Below are 20,956 nucleotides of genomic sequence, written 5' to 3'. Positions count from 1 at the left end.
GCTACACTTCATGAGATCAAAAATCTCCCATTTTCCACTGAGGATGTCAGAAAGGTTTGCGCATCCTGTAAGGTCTGTGCAGAGTTAAGCCGTGGTTCTACTGGCCTCAAGAGGGAATGCTCAAGGCAACACAACCAATGGATAGGCCGAACATCGACTTCAAGAGACCTCCTCTGACGGCATCACGCAACCTGATTACTTATGGTTGTTGATGAATGTCCACATTACCCCTTGTCTTTCCATGTCCCATCATGACCACAACAACAGTACATAATTAAGTTTCTAGACCAGATATTTAACCTGTGTGGGATGCCTAACCACATTCACTCTAATCAAGGTACATTATTCATGTCCAAAGATCTCAAAGCCTATCTCTCTCAGAAGGGAGTCGCACTACCATGTGTTACCTATTTCACAATGGATAAGTGGAAAAACTCAACAGAACCAAATGGAAGGCCCTCAAATCACACAACCTGCCTGATCAGCACTGGGAACTGGTGCTTAACGATGTGTTGCTCCATTAGATCCCCTCTTGTCCACATCTACAGACATCACGCCACGTCAATGCTTCTTTGGGTTTCCATGTCCCTCATCTACTGGGAGTCCTCATGGAGCCTTCTTGGCTCATGACACCAGGACCAGTGCTGTTGAGATTTGTCTGAACCAGTAAGATGGAGACACAGGTTAATCCATCTGACCTCTTGGATGTGAACCTGTTATATGCCAACATCAGACATCAGGATGGATAAGTCAACAGTTTCAGTTTGTGATTTGGCCCCATGTCCTGAGGGTCAGGTCAGCCAACCCCACCAAAAATACTATCACTGAAGACCAGGAACCCTTGTCCCAGTCAGCACAGGAGGCAGAGGATACAGCATCTTGCCCAGGAGCTGAGGAGAGGGAGGTTGTAACTCCTCCTATAGTACACAGATCAACTTGTGTATCAAAGGTGCCAAACTGATAGTGCTGATATTGACTAATCATGAGTTTTATATTCAAATTAACTACTATATTGTACAATGCAGTACTGGCATCTGGTTTTAAAGCTCCATTGTTAAATTAATATGGTACTGTACAATATCGAAGAACATAACCTTTTAATAATAGTGGTCTTTTCATCTAGAGGGGCGGCCATTTTAACATGTACTGAGATTTTCATACAATTATGTGTACTTTCATACTTTTGTCATTGCTTGCCATCATATTTGTTTGTTTACAACATAGATTGACAGGACCATCCACTCAACATGTATGGCTCTTCCCTTTTATTTGTGTTTTAGGCTGTACTCAGAAAGTGTATGTATATTTACAAGTTGCAACGTTCTGCACTTCATTTTGGGACTAATCAGTTTTATATGTTTTGCAACATTGCTATAAGATTTTGTTTATTGAAGATTAACTTGCGTTTGAGCTGAGTAAGGCTTAGGTACCAGCAGCCAAACCATTTATTGTCACACCATGTTTTTTTATTTTTCCCATTATCCACTTTGTGATTCTTCTTAATCATTCTTCCATATAAACATGGTGTTTGACAATAAAACGCTTGGCTGCAGCTTCGGCCGGTTGTTCCACCTAACTCATGACAAAGGACAAATGCCACCAGTTCCCTGTGCATAGAAGTCTATTGAATTTTTTACTGGTTCCAGCCAGTGCTAGATGATTTACCCTAATGTTAAGACCCCAGGTTTGTTTCGTGTATGAACAAATAAAGTGCAGGACATTGCAGCTTATAAATTTACAGTGGTAATATTATCACATTTTTTATTTTTCCTGTTTTTCACTTTGGGATTCTTCTTGTTCATTCTTTCATGGGAATATTTGGTCAAGTTCTTCTTTAGTGAAATATGAGGGTCACATAATGCATCAATGTTGCATTTAAATTCCTTTAATGTCTCACTTTCACAAATTTAAAATGTAGTATAATGAAATGATTTATTCTTATTTAAATAAAACAACACTTACATTTAAAAAAAAAGACCTTACAAAATATATACCCTTTATTAGTTGAAAATATACAACTTTGTTCTCCAAATGGTTCAAAAAATATGGAAATGACATTTGCACTTTCAGAAAGGACGGATTAATTCGAGATTCCAAAACAGGCAGGATTCTCCTGCGAGTGAAGACCTGAAAACTTTGAAATGACAATTCCATCAAACAACCAAAGCTGGAATTCCATTCTGAATCACATCAAAATACCAATATTGAATTAAAAAACAGTATTGTACAAATATGGTTCCAAGTTGCCCAAATCTTTTATTAGCAATTACCCCTACATACTGTAATCAAACTTCAAATTTTTCAAATACAGTACTGTCAATTTTTGAAGCTGTTGAAGTCCCCTATACAAATTACTACTATGTAAACTAGACTATAGTATTACTAAAGGTACTGTTACACAAACCATTTTGTCAGTAACTTGTGATACTGTGTAGTCTGTACCCATATAATTTCCATGCTACCACACAGGCTGTATCATTCCTGTTGCAAACGTGTCTTTCTTCAAGAGCAGTACTTATGAAGGGTTTAGCCAATTAACAAATTATGCAATCCATTTTGTACAGTGGACATTTAATCATCTAAAACATTATGCTTCAAAGGTACTTTTTAGCTTTCCAAAAAGAGGGCTGGAGCAATTATTCTATATGCTATAGTTCAGGCCTATTTCCACGACTGAAAATTGTTTAATCCTATTCAGATAATTGAAGGAAAATTTTGTTAAAAGAATACGTTATAAAGACTACTATTTTGAGATCATCATACCAACGCTGTGCTGATTATATCTGTATTACTGTCAATTACGGGAAGGCATCTGAACGTCTTTCTTCTCCAATATGCAAAGATACAAATCATCAACTGCAAGATTACAAGAGGTGCGAACACCTTAACACAGCAAATTACATTGTGACCTTTGAGGAAGTACAACAGGCTATGACAGTTTCTTGGTCTATGGAAGAGCAACACACATTTGGGTAAACACATTTGAAGGTTCACCATCAATCTTACATAATTTGTGTTTTTAAATTCAGTGCTTAAGATTACAAAGGTTGTATCGAATGCTCAATTATCACATTAAAATTTAATACTGTGCTATACTTGCATTAACATTATAGTAAAATATATACCACGTACTGAATTGAGAGTTGTACAATATTTAGGGAAATCTTAAATTAGGTAACTACAAAATATTCCATCTTTAAATGCTGCTGAATGTCTCCAGTCCTGCAAAGCTTAAAATTAACAAAAACTGTGCCTTTAAATATGTTTAAATAAAAAAAAATTACAGATTTAATGTACCTTTTTTAGCATCATGATTATTTATAATACATCTACACTTAAATGTCTACCAAACATCTGGAAATAAAATCCCAAAACAAACTTAAATTTTGTTTCTTGTACTTTTATCTTCTCAGGCTTGATAGTAAAACAAATTTTCACAGCAAGTTCCCTAAAAATGACTGCAGTCATGCTGAAATATCACATGATGCATGATAAAAGGCCAATATCTTCTGTTTAATTATGATAAAGACCAATTTCTTTTGCATATTTACATTGAGTTTATCCAGATCCTCATATAGATATAGAAATTCTATATTTTAAACAATCATGTATCAAACTATTTTTAACCCTACAAAATAAGACTTACCCTAAATGGACAGAATAAAATGGACGGTTCTGGAGTAATCAGTTGTGCTGCCTCTCAACATAAACTGAGAGCAATCAGAAAAAATCTATATTTAAAAAAGTTACAATATCAATTAGTAGTACAATGTAAATTCACAAAACATCTTACAAACCTTTTGTAACAAAGTAAGGAACCCACATCAATGCATTTACTTCACGAAAGACCCACCTTCTTAATAAGAACAAGCAATAATACTACACTACATTCATCGACAGCATCACTACGCAGTCAATTTCTCTAGCATCTTGTCTTACTGTTACACAGGCCAAATCCTTTGCTATTGTAAACAGGCATTTTTGTGCTTTCAGGGAGCTGATATGTGTATTAAGCTGAGAAGTACACCTGATAATTATTGTTCTTACTGCCTTCTCAGACAGAGGTGCCAATCCTTCGCTATAAAATGAATGTGAATGCCCTCAGTTGTCACTAATACTGGATTTGATGCAACCTTAGCATCAAGATGGAAAATGCCAGAATATGTGCCCACATCACAGTACGTAATACGTACGGTCGGAATATAATACAGCGCATTAAAATATCATGGAACCTTCATATCAACTATAGTAGTTATTGCTGGGTTCAGTTTCATAGGTCCTGACTACTTAAAATACTCTAGGTTAAGTAACTTAGTGATCAAGATAAAGAGATCCAACAAACATCCAAAGAGACTGATACACCACAAGTAAGTAAAACAATGAATGTTTAAAATGCAAAATAAAAACTCAACTGACCAACAAATGTTGTGTCAGTAACAGGTAGTACAGTACCCCTAAACGGCATACTCATACTTCTCACGCCTTTCTTCCGGGTAGCACTTTTCTTTTTCCTCTGGAGTGATTTCTGGTATTTCCAAGTACTCTCCAACACTCTCCCTTTCATCATACATGTAAGTCGTATTTTCAGAAGACTGGTCTTCTATTTCGTAGTTCTGAGGCTTGGGAACGGTTCGAGCCTTGCACAGGCGGTCTCCGTACTTCAGAATTATGAATGCTATCACCATGACAAACATGGCCAAGCATGCCAAGGGAGGCCAAGCTGCATGGACAGCCATACTTGCTATCAGAAAAAGTACCAACTAAATCAAATCTACTTGTTCTCAGCTTATTCCCTAGTCAGGGCCACAATTTTTTATGAGCCTTTTCCAGGTATCCTCCTGTTGTCCAATTCTTCCTCTCTCAGCATTCCTTGAGGAACAATGATGGAGAATTGCCGCACTTCTAGTTTTGCATTTAGTATTTTTTTTTTAACTGTACCACTAGTCTTAAATTTCACTTATGGGAAATTGTACTACATACACAAAACACAAACTAGTAAAGGGCATCAAGTGGTCGCTGCTTGGCTTTACGTACAAAGATAAGGGAGGCAAATCGGTTTCCAGTGTCTGGATCGTTCCAATACTTGGAGTGCTCGTGACAGCAACTACAAATCCAGTTTACCTGAAAAGATAACAACCAATACTTAAAAAAAATATTTTATGAGGCAAACTGATTTAATGCACTTAAAATCTAAACTACTAAGAATCTAGAATCTTCATCAAACAGGACATATAAGGGCATAGATGGTCTTTGTAATTAAATAAGGAATCTATACTAAGTGGACTGATAGGAATTAAATGGACTTACATGGTTCCAAACTTATTTTGTATATGTGTAGAAAAGTTTTTTAATTATTTCATTACAAAAACCATCTATGCCCTTATATGTCCTCTAAGTGTATGTACAGGTAAACATTTAGGAACAAGAGGCTTCTGTGGGTAAACATATTCTCATCGTGGAGTGAGCTACCGTAGAAGCAGTAAAATCTCAAACCCAGATTTTCTATGAGAAATCGCTCGAAACTGTGAAGACCACTTTTGAAAATCAAGATTTTTCAGTTTTTCGGCAAGCCTCCAATAACCATGAACCAGCTATTCAGGAATCAATGATGATTAAATCACATGTCCCCTTGTAAAATAAAAAAAAACCTCTGCTAATCAGCTGTACCTTTCTTGGTCTTCATTTTTTTCCCTTTGTCCTTACACTTCCATTGAATAAGTTGGTTCCGCTTTTGCTTACTTCTTTATATATAAATTTCTTATATTCCTTTCAGTAATTCCATGGTTTAACCCTTAAGGGACAGGCTAAATATATATTAAACACACTCCCAGACCAGGCAAACTTGAAGGCTGGACAATTTAAGAAAAAAAAACACATCAATGGAAAGGGGAAGATATGCAAATACACTTTGTGTAAGAAAAAAAGATTATAAAAAATTTTCCCTACCTTCCACGGAAAGCTGAAAGTGACTATTTACAACCCTGTGTGGGCCCTCTTTTACAGGACACTCTTAAAAATATGCTAATTTTACCAAGTTATACATGTTTTTTCTAATCATTTATTTTATTTTATTTTGTAAAATTATAATGACAGCTCACACAATATTATAACAGATAAGAAATAAAATCAATAACAAATTCTGAGTATATTAGCTGTAAAATATTTACGAGATTTACTTAGATAGGGAGATGCAGTAACTTTTTGTGAGGTATACATGTTTTTTCTAATATTTCTTTGCAAAATTACAATTATAGCTGACATACTATCATGAAAGATAAGAACTAAAACCAACAGCAATCCCTGGGTATATTTATGGGCAAATACATTAAAAGACATCATGCAATAGAGAGGGGCAACACATTCCCCATCAAGTCTCAAGGCACACTGATCCACCTCTGTCCTGTGTTGAGCTTCTACAATTGCCATAAGTCATTTTTGGACCACTGAAGTGCTATGAACATCTTTTCCGCTAAATTCATCCAAATCATATGGTGCATAATATCAATACTCATATGAGTTAGCCCGTCCATCACTCAAACCTCTTATAGATCATCATATGATGATGCCTGTACATTAAGCATTAAAATTATAGTTTTTTTTTTTTTTGTGAAGGAGTTTGCAGTGGCACTGACAGTGGGGAAAGGGGGAGGAATGGAGAAGGTTCTCTAGAGAAGGGGGTGGGCTGCTTCTTCCACCTTCTTTTGTATTTTCCCCAATGAAGCAACGGCCAGGCTGCGCACTCCACAAGGCGCCTTGCAGGAATATTCCCGACCCCTGCACAAGATACAAATTGAATGGGGGTCTACATCTATTGGTGACATGAATTTACTGCAAAGCTTATCCTTGCTGTACAATGAAGCACTACAGACTTCCCATATTCTTCCATCACCGCAGGAAGAGAGAGATAACACACAAACACTAGTTATGTCAAGAAAACACAAACATACGATACATGGGTACAAAATTCACTATTCTGATCCTGGGAATAATCTCTCCCCCAGTCAAAAAAAAACAAAAAACTCCCCACTACCTTACTGAGGCTATATGGGCCAGGACTGAATCCAACCTAAAAAAAAACTTATTCCACACACTGTTCTCTTCGCCCCGAGAGGAAGATGCACGAGTCACATTCTAATATGCCACGTTGTGCTGCACCAAGGGACAAAAACCTAACCCACACCACACAGAAACAATATAATTCTATAGATGTGAAGGTGAAACACTAAGTGCAGCAAAAACGTCCTGACAATCACCAGGCATGATGAGTATGTATTCCCAATCACAAAGAACCGAGAGCAGTATGAGCAAATACAAGACAGCTTGGTAAACACGCAAACACTAGCATGGCTGTGAACACAACAGAAGAAGGCATGTCAATCCAGGTCACACCACATGACCCAGGTATAGCTTTAGGATTTGGTTTTTCAGAGATGTTTCAATAACATCCGGAGTGAGGTAAGTGCAGACTACCCCACATATGAAAGTGTAGGTTTGTAAACATGTCAGAACAACAGGAGGCTAGAGGAGACTAAGTCTGAAGTAAAAGAGGAACAAGAAGGTAGATTAAAGTCCTGCTAGTAGTGGTGAGGGCCAGTTAGAAACTTTGAAAGAGAAAACCAAATTAAAGAACTTGAATATACAGCTCTCCAACTTAGAGGCGAAGAAAGGGCAAAAGAGAGTATGAAACTGTAGTGCTTAAATTACAAATCATTCTAAATAAAGGAAATAGTAGTAATAATAATTCTAGTCTTGAAGAAACAAAGTTTAATATGTTGATGCTTTGAAGCTAGTACAGGCACCACCCTGTTTATGAACATTCAACTTACAAACATTCAGAGATACAAACAAACGGGATCACATATTAAAACCGTGTTCAGCGTGCTACCCTTTGCCACCCATAAGTTAAAATTTTGTTTTGTGTGCCTATTCTGTACATACAGAACAGTTCTTTATGTACAGTAAATTATGTTTTGGGAAGAAAAAACATACAGTACTGTATTGATTTTATATCATACTGCACTTATATAGGTGCTGCTTCCATGGAAGAGGTATCTGCCACAGACGGCACAGCCTCCCCAGTATCACGGGCACTGGGAACCCTTGATAGTGTCTGCTATAGGAATTTCAAGTTCAGGAGCACCAGACAAAGCTGGCACTGTCTGAAGAGAGATAAAATTTTTATGCTCAACTGATGCACCCTCTGAAGCATCAGGAGAACCGGTTACTGCTGGTGCAGGCTCCAGTGAGACACAAGCACCAGATACCGCTAATGTGACCTCCGTAGAAGCTCGAGTGCAGCCTTCCAAGAGGCAGACACACCAGGGATAGCTGGTGTAGCCTCCAGAGAGGCAGGGGTGCCAGGTACATCTGGCACTGCCTCTGGAGAGGCAGGAGTGCCAGAAATTACTGGCATGGCCTCCAGAGGGCTAAGAGTACAGGCCACCACTGATCTTCCTTTTACAAAACCAAAGGAAGCGCATCTGGCGGCATTTACATTCCTCCTTCGGTTAGCCACAATGGTAGAAAATTATCTTCCTGGTCTAATATACTGGCTTAAAAGCTTTTGTTTAGTCTCTATAAATGTTATACGTTGCGTTACCCTTAGGGTCTGTATCTCCTTTTCCATGATGTACACATCACAATTCTGTGAAGAAGGTGGATGATTGTCTCCCCAATGTATACATTTTGCTTCCTCATAACATACATCACGCTCTGGTTCATTACATTTAACACAAGTGGCAGGCTTGCCTTGTAGCTTCTGCCTACAAGACCCTATCACATGTCCATATTCTTGATAATAAAAACATCTTGGTTTTGGGATACACCAGTACTTCTTAACCTTAAAACAAAACTATGCTGCTCTGATCACATTAGGCAAGTGAGTTGAATTATTTGTAAAATTTAAATTTGGAAGTTTAACTAAGGCTCCAATGATCTTCATTCAATTCTAATCACACCTTGATCTTTTAATTTTTCTACAAGTTTCTCTTCTGAGTATGTTATCAGTTGGGGTGCAAATATCATTCCCTTGAAATGATTCCAAAAAGCATGTACTGCACAGTCTACTTTAATTCCTCCAAGATGCAGAAAGGTTTTTAATTTTTCACTTTCTTTTGCCAAGGTTGAGTCGATGGTCAGTTTTCCTTGGCCTTCAGCTAACTTAGGCTATCGGCAACAACATTTCACAATTCTCAGTACACATTAAAAATGTCACAATTAGAATCTTCCAGATTAAAGATCAAATACTTATCATAAGATGTTTCAAATATTCCTGGTCCTATTTCACACACATTCAAGGTCAATTTCCCTTTACTCTGTGCTGGAACTAGGGTTCCAGTGTAGTCACAATGCTCTAACTTTCCTTTGCCATGCCAGATGTCGTAGGGAGTTTAGGATTTATATTCACTGAGCGAATAATAGCAGATACATCCAGGACGAGGTCTCTTTCACCAGGGAGGCCCACTACTGTGCCCACAGTGGTAACTGCCTTGGGATCCTTGCCTGGATATACAATACACTATACCTTCAGTGCCATAGAGGTCGTCCGTCCGTCGAGATCAGATCCAGCACTGGGGGCATGGTTTAGCATAAAAATTTCACTTTGCTCTTCCACGTCGGGTACAGTACTCTAGTTCTACAGATGGGATGGCATGCCGCCCAACTCCACCCTCCTTCAAGTTACAGAGGGGAAGGAGGAGTATAAGATTTATAGGTCCCAATGTTCAGTTGAATCCACAGCAGAGAGAGTAGGCGTCAAAATGGAATACACTCCCTGCACTGGATCCCTAAACCCCCGACCTCGTCAAGGGGTTGGCAACTGGAGGTGGTGGCCAAAGAAAAAGTGAAACTAGTGACAGTAGGTCAGAGAGGGGTACTCCACCATTCACCCCTTTAACCACCAGTTAGTTACCTTGTTATATACTCCCATATAAAAAGGCTTCGGTTTCTTCATAGGAACAATCACCAAGTTCATTTATATGAGAAACTGTGATACGTCTTGTCAAACTGTACAGGCAGTCCCCGATTATTGGCGATCCGTTTTAGTGACGAAAAGCGGCAATTTTCAGCGTTGATATGCGCCAATTTCCACTTATCAGCGCCAATAATCGGGTACTGGTGCTGATACATACCTACCAGAGGCGCCGATATCCGGTTATTGGCGCCGATAAGTGCCGAAAATTGCTGATTTCCGATTATTGGTGATTTTCGCTTATCATCACCCCATTGGAACAGAACCCCTCTGACAACCAAACACTGCCTGTATTCTTCCAAGTCTTACTATGCAGTTCATTTTCCAGTCACTTACTTTCAGCTACTAAATCACCATTTATAAATAATAATCCATCATTTTGGATACCAAATTATGTGTAACTATGACTACTGCTGAAAATTTGAACAAAAATGTTACAAGACTTACCATAATCAAAACAATGCCTATTATGGTGCAGATTGTGATCCCAACATAAAAAGTAGTGTAGTCACTGGGTTCTGGCTTAATACCATAGTACTTGTTAACTGCAGCTAAAGAATTGTTGGCCACCAGCATCTTGAATAACCATACTGAAAAACATGAAAAAGAAATTCCATTAATGCATTTCCCCCTCCTCATATCTCTAGAGAAATTTTAGCAAAAACAACGTGGAAGATACATTGGGCCATAAAGTACAGTAAACAACCTGTATTTGCAGTTTCACGATTCGTGATTTCTCTGGAACGTATATACACAGTATTCACCCATTCGCACTGTCTTTCACTAAGAAATATTTACTAATTATTGTATTTTCACTCATTTTCATGGCTTAATGCACTTTTTGTGATAAATCTATTAAAATACTTAGGTATAAGCATTTTTAGAGATTTTTTTTGTGTCTGAGCTATTAAAATAGGCAGTTCTAAGCGTTTTTAGAGGGGTTTTAAGTATTTGCAGATTTTAACTATTCGCAGGGGGGGTGGGGTATGCATCCCCTGCTAATACAGGGGTTTACTTAGTTCATTAAGAGAAAAGATACAAATGCAACGGAATACAAAATTTAGGCCAAAGGCCAAGTGCTGGGACCTACGAGGTCCTTCTGCACTGAAAGGGGAATTGATTGTAGAAAGATTTGAAAGGTGTAACAGGAGAAAAACCTCAAAGCAGTTGCACTATGAAACAATTCTTAGAAGAGGGCAGAAAGTAAGATGGAAGAAAGAGAATATGGACATGGAACGATACGATTTCACCTTACATCTGAAAACAAAAAAATAATTTTCCATTTACAAATAAATAAAATATTTAAAAGTACTTTGATTCTGTCCTAAACTACAAAGCCGAGGTTAACACCTAGGGATTCTGCTTCAAGCGCCAGCTGGAAACAGCCATTCAAACTTACTGAAGAGGTCATCAACAACTGACAGGTGGTGAAACCCCTGCCCATCCATCGGTTTGCACTCCACTTTGCCTTCCAGCCCAGGATTTGAGAGGGACCATGTATATAAAGAACTTCAGTTTTGCATGTTAGTTCAAATTAAAATTACTTAAAAAATTTTAATATTTCTCCTACTCAAATGAAAATCTATGTTCTTTACACTCCGGAGACTTACCCATTGGTGAGAGTTAGCCTGGTACTCTGAACAGATGTTAAGTTTGCCAGATCTGGGAATGTCATCTCCTTGGTCCATTCAGGAATACTGTGTACAGAGGATGACCCTACACCTCCAGCTTGCTGCACATATGGGATGCTGCTGCTGCTAGACCTCCGGACTACAGGCAGTCCCCGGTTTACGACGGGTCCGGCTTACAATGTTCCGAGGCTACAAAGCTTTTCAAATATATTCATCAGAAATTATTTCCTGGTTTACGACGCATGTTCCGGGGTTACGAAGTGTAGTACGCCAATCTGACGGAAGAAATTTGGCTCCAAAACGGGAAAATAATCAAAATTTGGAGGTTTTTTTTATGAAAAACTCAATAAAACTTCAGGTTTGTATGTTAGGAAAACACACAAATTATGTACTTTAAAATTTGCTATTTGTTCCCACACAAATACAAACCTTCGGTCTTTACACAGGAGACTTACCCTTTGGAGGGTGGAGTCTGGGTAAATCTCTGAAGCGACTAGTGGTTCTTCCCACCCAGTAATACCTTCCTAGTCTTGAAGAGATGAGGAAGGAATCCCATACCTCTAGCTTGTTAAACATCTGGGATGTTATTGCTGCTACAGATCTGGGCATGAAGTAATGAGTGCATCATCACTTCAATAAAGGCTCGGATGAACTCATGGTGTCAGACACAATAAAACTGCTAATCAAAACCAAAAGATTTGTTGTACAGACAGTCCCCGGTTAACGGTGGGCTCGGTTAATGGCGATCCGGTTTTATGGGGCTTGTCTAGCGACGAAAATCGGCAATTTTCGGCACCAAAAACCGCAGCTTTCTGCTTATCGGCGCAGATAATTGGGTATTGGTGCCAATACATACCTAACAGAGGCGCTGATAACCGAAAATCGGCACTTTCCTGCGCCGACAAGCCCAAAAATCGCCGATTTCCAGTTATCACCACACCCCCAGAACGGAACCCCCGCTGATAACTGAGGGCTGCCTGTACTGTCAAAACCTCTCCCCTCTTGTCTAGAGAGAGGGGAGGGGAACATGCATCTAACATTCTATAAAAGATAAAAGGCAGGGTGCTCCCATCATATAAACTCACCTGCATGACTAGCCAGTTCAGTGCGTGACAAATCGCTATCTGCCTCTATGCCCTATGAGAGAGAATGGTAAAAGAGGAAAGGGAGGACACCAGTTACTCACACACATTCTCTCTCGCTTACCAATCACCTTAGACGAGATGCTACGTGTCCCATTAAGGGAGCTGGATGAGCTACACAACTTATTGAGCAGCCACCAAAGGACCCAAGGACTTGTGGATAACATCCTAAAAGTAGTAAAACATAAATATGGTCTGGCATGACCACAGACCACATCCCTCCCCCCCCATAATACCCGTTGTACTGACAGGTTCTTCTAGAATGTGAGAGACCCCTATCCCCTCGCGTGCTTAACACTGAAGGAAGCCATGAAGCTTGCCTACTCTCTTCACCGATGCCAGAGCAAGCAGGAAAACAGTCACAACAGTCAGATCCCTGTCTGATGACCCTCAACGGCTTATACAGCACACTACTGAAGCTCCTTGAAATGAGATGAGAGTCTCACTCAGGGGGCATGAGTTCCCTGGGTGGGCAAGATTGTTTGAAGCTTCTCAGAAGCACTGTGATCTCCCATGAAGACAAGAGATCTACACCCTTCAATTGGAGGACCTGACCAAAGGCAGCTTTATAACCTTGACGGCCGCAACTGAGAGAAGCTTCTCTCAACGAAGATAAGACAAGAAAATCTGCTACCTGCTGAAGTGTAGCTCTGACTGCAGAGGTATCCCTTCGACGACACTAACTAGAGAAGATGGCCCTTTTCCCCTGGTACACAGCTGCTGAGGATTTCTGCAGGTATCCAGACATCTCCTTTACTGTGTGGCGAGAAAAGCCTCTCACTCACAGGAGACACTGAATAATCTCCAGGCAAGAAGTGCCAGCCCTTCCACTACCTGGTGGCTGGAACAGCAGGTTGTGCTAATCTCTCGTTACCTCGGATAACAGTGCTAGCAGGTCCGGATACCACTCGGCATGTGGCCACTTGGGAGCCACCAGAATCAACTTGAGTTTCGGGGATGATCATGACCCTGTTGATCACCTGACAAATCAGACAAATGGAGGAAGATATATGTTTCTAGATCATACCAAGGGTGCTGGAACTCGTCTTCCATCACTGCCCATGGGTCCGGTATAATTACGTCCTGTAATACCAGGTTGCAAAAAGATCTATCATCAGAAGGCCCCAAAGATCAAATAACTTCCCTGTAATGTCTTGGGGTAGGGACCACTCTGTCCCTATCACCTGACTCTGGCGACTAAGCTTGTTTGCCACTACGTTCAAGGACCCAAAAAATGTACCTGGGTGACAACTCTATCGAGTGCACTACTGCCCACTCGTTCACTTGCACCACCAACTCATGTAGCTGAAAGGAAACTAGCCCTCCCTGTTTGCTGACGTATGCCACTAATGCGGTGTTGTTGCTCATCAACAATGTGGAGTGCCCCATCATTTGGTCCTGAAGCTCTTGAAGGGCTAAAAATGCTACCTTGAGTTTTAAGACATCGGTGTGGAGGTGCCTGTCATTCTGGTCCCACACGACTGACACTGGCAACCCATCCAGGTGTACGCCCTATCCCCCCGTTGATGTATCCAAAAACAGAAGTATCTTGGGAGGGGGAATGCCTAGAAGCAATCCTATTAAGAGGTTCCTTACCTCCTCCAACAGAGGAACTGGAAAGAAAGGAAGCTCCTTCGCCAGGGACCAAAACTCCTTCATCCTCCACTGAAGAGAGCGAAGGTGAAACCATCCATGAGGAACCAGCGTCTCCAAGGATGACAGGTGACCCAGAACAACTTGCCAATGCTGAGCAGGTTGTTCCTGTCACGACAGGAACTTCTGTGCTGCCTCTCTAAACCTGCTGATACACGAGTCCACAGGGAGGACTCTCACTATCACCATGACCAGATACTATACCCTCTGCTTGGGTGACATCTGACTTCCCAAAACTGATCACCACTCCCAGATCATGACAAAATTTAAGAAGATGATTCCTGTCTTGAAGCAACTATGCAAGGAGCGCGCCAAGACTAGCCAATTGTCCAGGTACCTCAACAGACATATCTTGTGCGAATGGGCCCAAGCCAAGACTAATGTGAGCACATGAGTGAACACTTGGGGAGTGGCTGAGAAGCCTGAAACAAAGAGCCCTGAATTGGAACACCATCTCCCCGAGGGTAAAGCAGAGGTACTTGCAAGAAAACTGATGGATGAGTATTTGGAAATATGCATCCTTGAAGTCCATCAAAAGCATGAAGTCACCCTCTGAAGGAACTGAATACAGAACGTGCCGCTTACATCTTGTACCAGGTCTGGGGAACAAGCTGGTTCAGGGAAAGGAGGTTGATGACTGTCTCCAGCCACCTGTTGCCTTCTCCACCAGGAACAGACAGCTGTAAAACTCCAGAGACCGATCTTTCAAGACTTCTACTGCGCCTTTCTTGAGCTTCGCATTCACCTCTTCCCATAAGACAAGGTCCTTCTGCGAGCCAGAAATGTATATCTGGAAGCAGACCAGTTAGGGTGGTGGAGACTCAAAAGGCTAGTAGATATCCTACTCGAAGGACATCTACTAACCAGGTCTCCACTCCGTATTGCTGCCACATTGCCCAATGGCATGAAAGGCAACCCCCAACCATCGGCAGCATATGGGGAGGAACATCACCCTTCTTCACGCCTTTGCCCCCCTTCTTAACACATGAAGGGGTTGAAAAGGTTGCGACTGAGTACATCTATGAGGGACCAAGAAATCTGGAACTTCCTCTGACCCGAAGAGGAAAGGCCAGCCTGACCTGAGGGTTGGACTGCAGTGCCACACAAAGATCCAGAGGTCTTTGTCACTGCTTGGTGAACATGCCTGTCATTGTTCTCGACACATAGCCTGTCCACCGTGGCCTCTACCTCTAGCAGGGAGGGAGGTAGAACCCAGTACTGGTCTGTTCCTAAATGCCAATGACAACTCGGACTTGACGAACCTGGAGACTTGAGACACCACTGTGTCTCGCCTCTTTAGAACCAGGTTCGCCACAGGTTTGACATCTGCTGGGCTTGGTAAATGATGGCACTAACTTCAGACATCAGTCTTCAAAAAGTGGTGTCATCCTTGGGTGTACCGGAACCCAAAGGAGAGGATGCGATCTTGGCCACCAACAGTAACCACAGATCAATCCAAGAGACTGTCTGGAACGCTGCCACGGCAGTTGATTCCAGTGCCACTGCCTCCATTTGCGAAAGAGATTCCCTCTGCACGATGGCGCTCAAGTGACAGACCAAGACACAGAGAAGTCAGGTCCTGGTCAACCTGTTCAGTCAGCAGTGAGCTCTCTGACGGAATGTAGTATTTCTCCTGGTGAGCTAGAGGCAGAGGAAGTGTCTTGCATGAGCAGCTAGACCTACAAACCACAAATCATACAAAATGCAGGGCATACTCAAGTGAAAAGTCAAGTTTACTGTAAGAAAACCAGTGAAAGTCAGAACGAACAAGAGTTGAAGGTGAGATGTCTGATTATGAAAGCAGCCAAAAGAAAAGTGGAGTGTAGACCAACAGGTGGGCAGGGTAGGCTATCCCCCTCCATGTTGTCGTTAAGTTCAAACGGCTAAATCCCGTGTAAAGAACAAAGTTTATATCTGTGTTGGAACAAAGTGTATTTTAAGCATGAACAGCAAAGGTTTGTGCTGAGAGTCGGGTAAGACATCTGCAATTGATGGTGGCTGAAAGTAAAGTAAAATGCAGACCACCAGGTGGGCAGGGCTTCCCACCTGTCGACAGTTAACTACCTTGTCAATAAGTCTGAACAGCCACTTCCAACTCATGCTCGAAGCTAAATCCCCATGCAAAGAATGGTTTGTATTTGTAGAGGAATAGATAGCCTGACCCATCATTCTGCATTCTACCAGACTTTTTCTAAGTTCCTTATGCTTTGACGGTCATGCGAGTGGAGATCCAGATTTTTTTTTTCCCAGTACACTGTAGGTAAGGATGGCTAGTGCATTTGGAGCATCTTTTAATTTCATCAGGAAAAGTGGGTATGTGAATAATGCTGAAACCTGTTTAGTTCTTTCAAGTTTCACCAATTAAGTGGGATTTTCAAATTCAGTCATTACTCAAAAAAAACTCGCTTCAACTCATTATCAAGGTTCATATCGTAGAGACAGGTCATTCTTGTTCCTTAGATTATTTCAGCTGATTTTGAATTTTCTCCATAATGTTTAAAATGTTAATTACTTTTATTTCAGTGATATTTTGGGGTTAAAGTTGCTAGAACCTTTATATCCTACAATTATGTGAGACTGCTGTGGGAAACCAGGGCTTTTGGATGGAGGAAAATACATGGTGAGTGAAATGACATGGATGTATTCTAACATTCCCCTTATAGCCTACTTCTGCAAGGGCAGCTTTATTGGATATCTGTTCATTCAGTCAATTTCTACTGTAAACCGTAATCATATTCTTCAGTTGAAAAAATCATGATCTTGTTTGAGCACATTCTGAATGTTGTGATAGCAAATGAATGGGCTAGCCCTGGTTTGCAGGATACTGGAAATCTCTTCCATCCTTTAGGAAGAGTGGAATGACAAAAGTGAAATACAAGGATGGACGGGGGAGGCTATTCTAACATCTCCATGATGCTTCTGCAAATTTTAATTGTGATTAAGGCAAGGTTTAGAATAGAATGCAGAATTTAGGCAAAAGGCCTAGAGCTGGGACCTACGAGGAGCTTCAGTGCTGAAATCGAAATTGACTGTAAAAAAAAGTTTGAAAGGCAGAACAGGAGGGAAATCTCGCAGTTGCACTATGAATCAACGGTCAGGAGAGGGTTAGGGAAGGTAAGATGGAAGAGAGAGAATATGAAAGGAGGTATAGAAAAGAGAAATGAAACTGGTTGCAGGTAGGGGGGCAAAGGGACGCTACGAAGAGACTTAAGTAATGCCTACAATGCACTGTGTAAGGTCTACAACCTCTTTTCCAAATAAATGAACCTCAGAAACGTCCAAAGCACATGAACACACAACGAAAAATGATTTTGCCAAATCTGGAATGCGATTATGGATTACAGTCAAAATGCACTAGTAGCACAGAGACCCTTGGGCTATACACCTCGTGGGCTACAAAGGAATAACTTCAGGCCCAAGTAGGCTACTCAAGTCAAACTTCTTCCAAGATATGAAAGGATTCACTGAAATGAAGCCTCCTCCTTCCTCTACACATTGACACTTCAAAGCATTGATGTGTCATTGTTGGCTAGTTTGCAGAATGACGGGATCAGGCCTTTCCGATGTTTAGTTACTTGGGGGTTGGGGGGGAGGCACCTCCTGGCCAGGTCGGGGCAAGGTACCCTAAGTGAGGTTAGGAAGGTGGTTCCAGACGATAACAAACCTGACCTTTCCTAGAATGGCATGTCCTGACCAAACCAGACCTTCCCTTCCTGACCTGACTTAGGGCGCTGTGCTCTGACCTGCTGGGGGGGGGCTTTGACTGCCCCTGAGGCCCCCTAGTAACGCTACTTAGGGCTTCGTGCCCTAACCTGGCCAGGGGAGGCTTTGACTGCCCCTGAGGCCCCCTAGTAACGCTACTTAGGGCTTCGTGCCCTAACCTGGCCAGGGGAGGCTTTGACCGTCCCAGAGTCCCCCTGGTAATGCTACTTAGGGCACTGTGCCTGACCTGCTGGGGGGGGGGTGCTTTGACTGCCCCTGAATCCCCCTACGAATGATATTTAAGACGCCGTGCCCTGGCCTGGGAGTGGGGGGGGGGCTTTGATTGTCCCTGAGCCTCCCTAGTAACACTAATTGGGTATTCCCGTCGTTCTATAAACTATAAAGTCCCGCCAGCCGCCGACCGGAATATTTACAGTCTTTTGTCCATGTTTTTCTTTATGTTGACGTTTGTGGTATTCACCGTCAATGTTATACGTTCTACGTTCATCCCTAAGGGGCTGGTGCCAAACAGCGCCCGTTTGGCCTAACAGAGAAGGGTGCAGTAGTAGTTTAAACTTTATTTTATAACGTGATATTGTTTACTATTCATCGTAAAATGTCTACAGGAGATGAATGACGAACGAATGAATGAATGAGTGAGGGTGGTGCAAAAAAAAGCATCCAAGGAACTACTGGTACACTCAGGATAACGACCACACCCCATACCCAAACTTAAACAATAGCTGCGTTCTTCTTCTTCCAGTCTGCACTGACGCATAAACAAAAAAAAAACAAACGCTTCCTTTCACTATTTCTACACTTCTTCCTCTTTCCGCACTCTACATCACGAGCACCATTGAAAACTCGGTACAAACCTGACAATCAAATTCCACAAAAACAATTTTGAATTCCTCGGGGCGCCTCGAGAAGCCGCCCGTTCCTTCCACCCGCCGTCACCGACACTTATACACCTGAGTACATCCACAGGTAAACGGCTGCCAAATTTCGATTTACATCTTCACTGAAAGTGAAATTATTTCTAATCAACACACTAAATTTAGAAAGCGTATATATAAATAAACTCTAACAAATGAATTATGAAGTCAACACCATCGGAATGCTCAGGAATTAAACTAAACATAATTCAACATTGTTGATGTGGCACATGTACTGAAGGCTTATTTTGATCACTACCTGATGAATGGCGGAATACAAAAATTTGGGCGTGACGATTTTTTTTCTCCGCCACGTGATTTTTTTCGGCATTTTGTGATGTAGGATAAGTTTAGTAGACAGACTGAGAAATGGAAGCAATGAATATACAAATAATGTTATATCTAAAATAGACCCACCCTCCTACAGCTAAAGACAGAGGAGAAGAAACACATTGTGTTGGCGATTCATGACAACGAGTTAGAAAACGAGTTACCGGGGAATTCCTCTCACAACAATCCTCTCTTAATATTTTAGTATGTTAATAAACTTTCCGGTCACCTGTTTCGTGTCCAGCGTAGAATTATGTCTGTTTGTCCGTTTGTCGCATGATGCCATTGATATTTTTTCCGTGTGTTGTCCCTCGATAGGTAACGGGAGTTGAGACTTTTGTTGGCATAACATTTATTTATTTTTTATTGTCTCAAATGTCATGGACACATATGTGCATGATTATGAATTTTTTTATATATATATACATTATATATATGTATATATTTATTTATTTATATACACACATATATATGAATACATGCATTTATGGAAATAGGAATCATTATTGACAACCAACACAGAAAAAGAAGCTGATGGAGACGTCACGGACAATTTATCGGTTTATTATAAAAGCCAATGTTTCGAGGATACACCCTCATTTTCAAAGCTGATAATTAAAATAATGAAATATAAAAACAGCATATACTGAAGAAATATACAGTGAACTGCATTAAGAATTAACAGAAAAAATGTATAAAACAGATAGCTACCTTTCAGGTGGGTTGATTGATTTAGAGATTTTAGACATACATGCCAAACACTGGGGCAACTTAGGCCATTCAGCGCTGAAACGGAAATTGACAGTAAAAGTCTGAAAGGTGTAACAGGAGGAAAACCTCGCAGTTGCACTATGAGTCAATTGTTAGGACAGGATGGACAGTAAGATGGGAGAGAGAGAATATGAACGGAGGCACAAGCGAGGTACAAGTTTCCTCATGTACAGTGATTCAGCTATTGCTGACTGATGAGGTAAGGTGGCTCTGAAGACAATTTTAAGATTTTTACACTCGATGTCCACCTTACACTTCATGGTATGCTCATGTAGATTAGAGAATTGAGGATTAGTCAGTCCAACACCTGTTCTATGGCTAACTCCCTGATGATGTTCAATGCTCACTTTTCTTCTTCTTCTAGAAGAAGACGAAGAAGAAGAGCTCACTTTTAGTAAGCGGAAAGAACACTCCACATATTTTCCCACCTTAGATTTGGGGTAAGTTATACAAATACATGACAATGGAAGTCATCAGTGAGCTGATTTAATCTTTATTTCTGAAAAATAAACCAGTAGCCTAGGTTCAAATTTCAAAAAGGGGCCTTTTTGATGAAGGGCTCAGCATTTTTTAGTAGATTTGTTATTCTGCTGTTTTGGCATAATTTGAGGGTGCTGAGTCCATATCTGGTGGATAACATTCTCTGTTTTTTTTTTTTTTTTTTTTTTTTAACCCGTGAGAGCCAAAACAAAATGGCAGTTGATTGAGGGGTATAATTTTCATTCCAACTGGCTTGCTTCTTCTTCTTTTTTTTTTTAACGTGCTTTTATTCCCATTTTTGTATGGGGTAAGCACGATGCCTTCTTTTGAAGGACTTTTTGA

The 20,956-nt window shown here is 40.9% G+C and overlaps 1 protein-coding gene across 1 annotated transcript; it reads right to left on the bottom strand.

Moving 5' to 3' along the window:
• Window positions 1–1,982: 1,982 nt before the first annotated feature.
• wrm1 (wurmchen 1) lies at window positions 1,983–19,113 on the bottom strand. The gene is made up of 3 exons (XM_067082972.1): window positions 18,974–19,113; window positions 10,418–10,560; window positions 1,983–5,121 (listed from the first exon to the last, which is right to left on the bottom strand). Exons 2-3 carry the CDS (start codon window positions 10,544–10,546, stop codon window positions 4,993–4,995), a joined length of 258 nt encoding a protein of 85 aa, XP_066939073.1. The 5' UTR covers window positions 10,547–10,560; window positions 18,974–19,113; the 3' UTR covers window positions 1,983–4,992.
• Between the last annotated feature and the right edge of the window lie 1,843 nt (window positions 19,114–20,956).

Source organism: Macrobrachium rosenbergii, chromosome 40, assembly GCF_040412425.1.
Source record: "Macrobrachium rosenbergii isolate ZJJX-2024 chromosome 40, ASM4041242v1, whole genome shotgun sequence".
Classification (NCBI taxonomy): Eukaryota; Metazoa; Arthropoda; class Malacostraca; order Decapoda; family Palaemonidae; genus Macrobrachium; species Macrobrachium rosenbergii.
The sequence above is the reverse complement of the archived record's forward strand: the minus strand, read 5'-3'. Positions and strand labels throughout refer to the sequence as shown.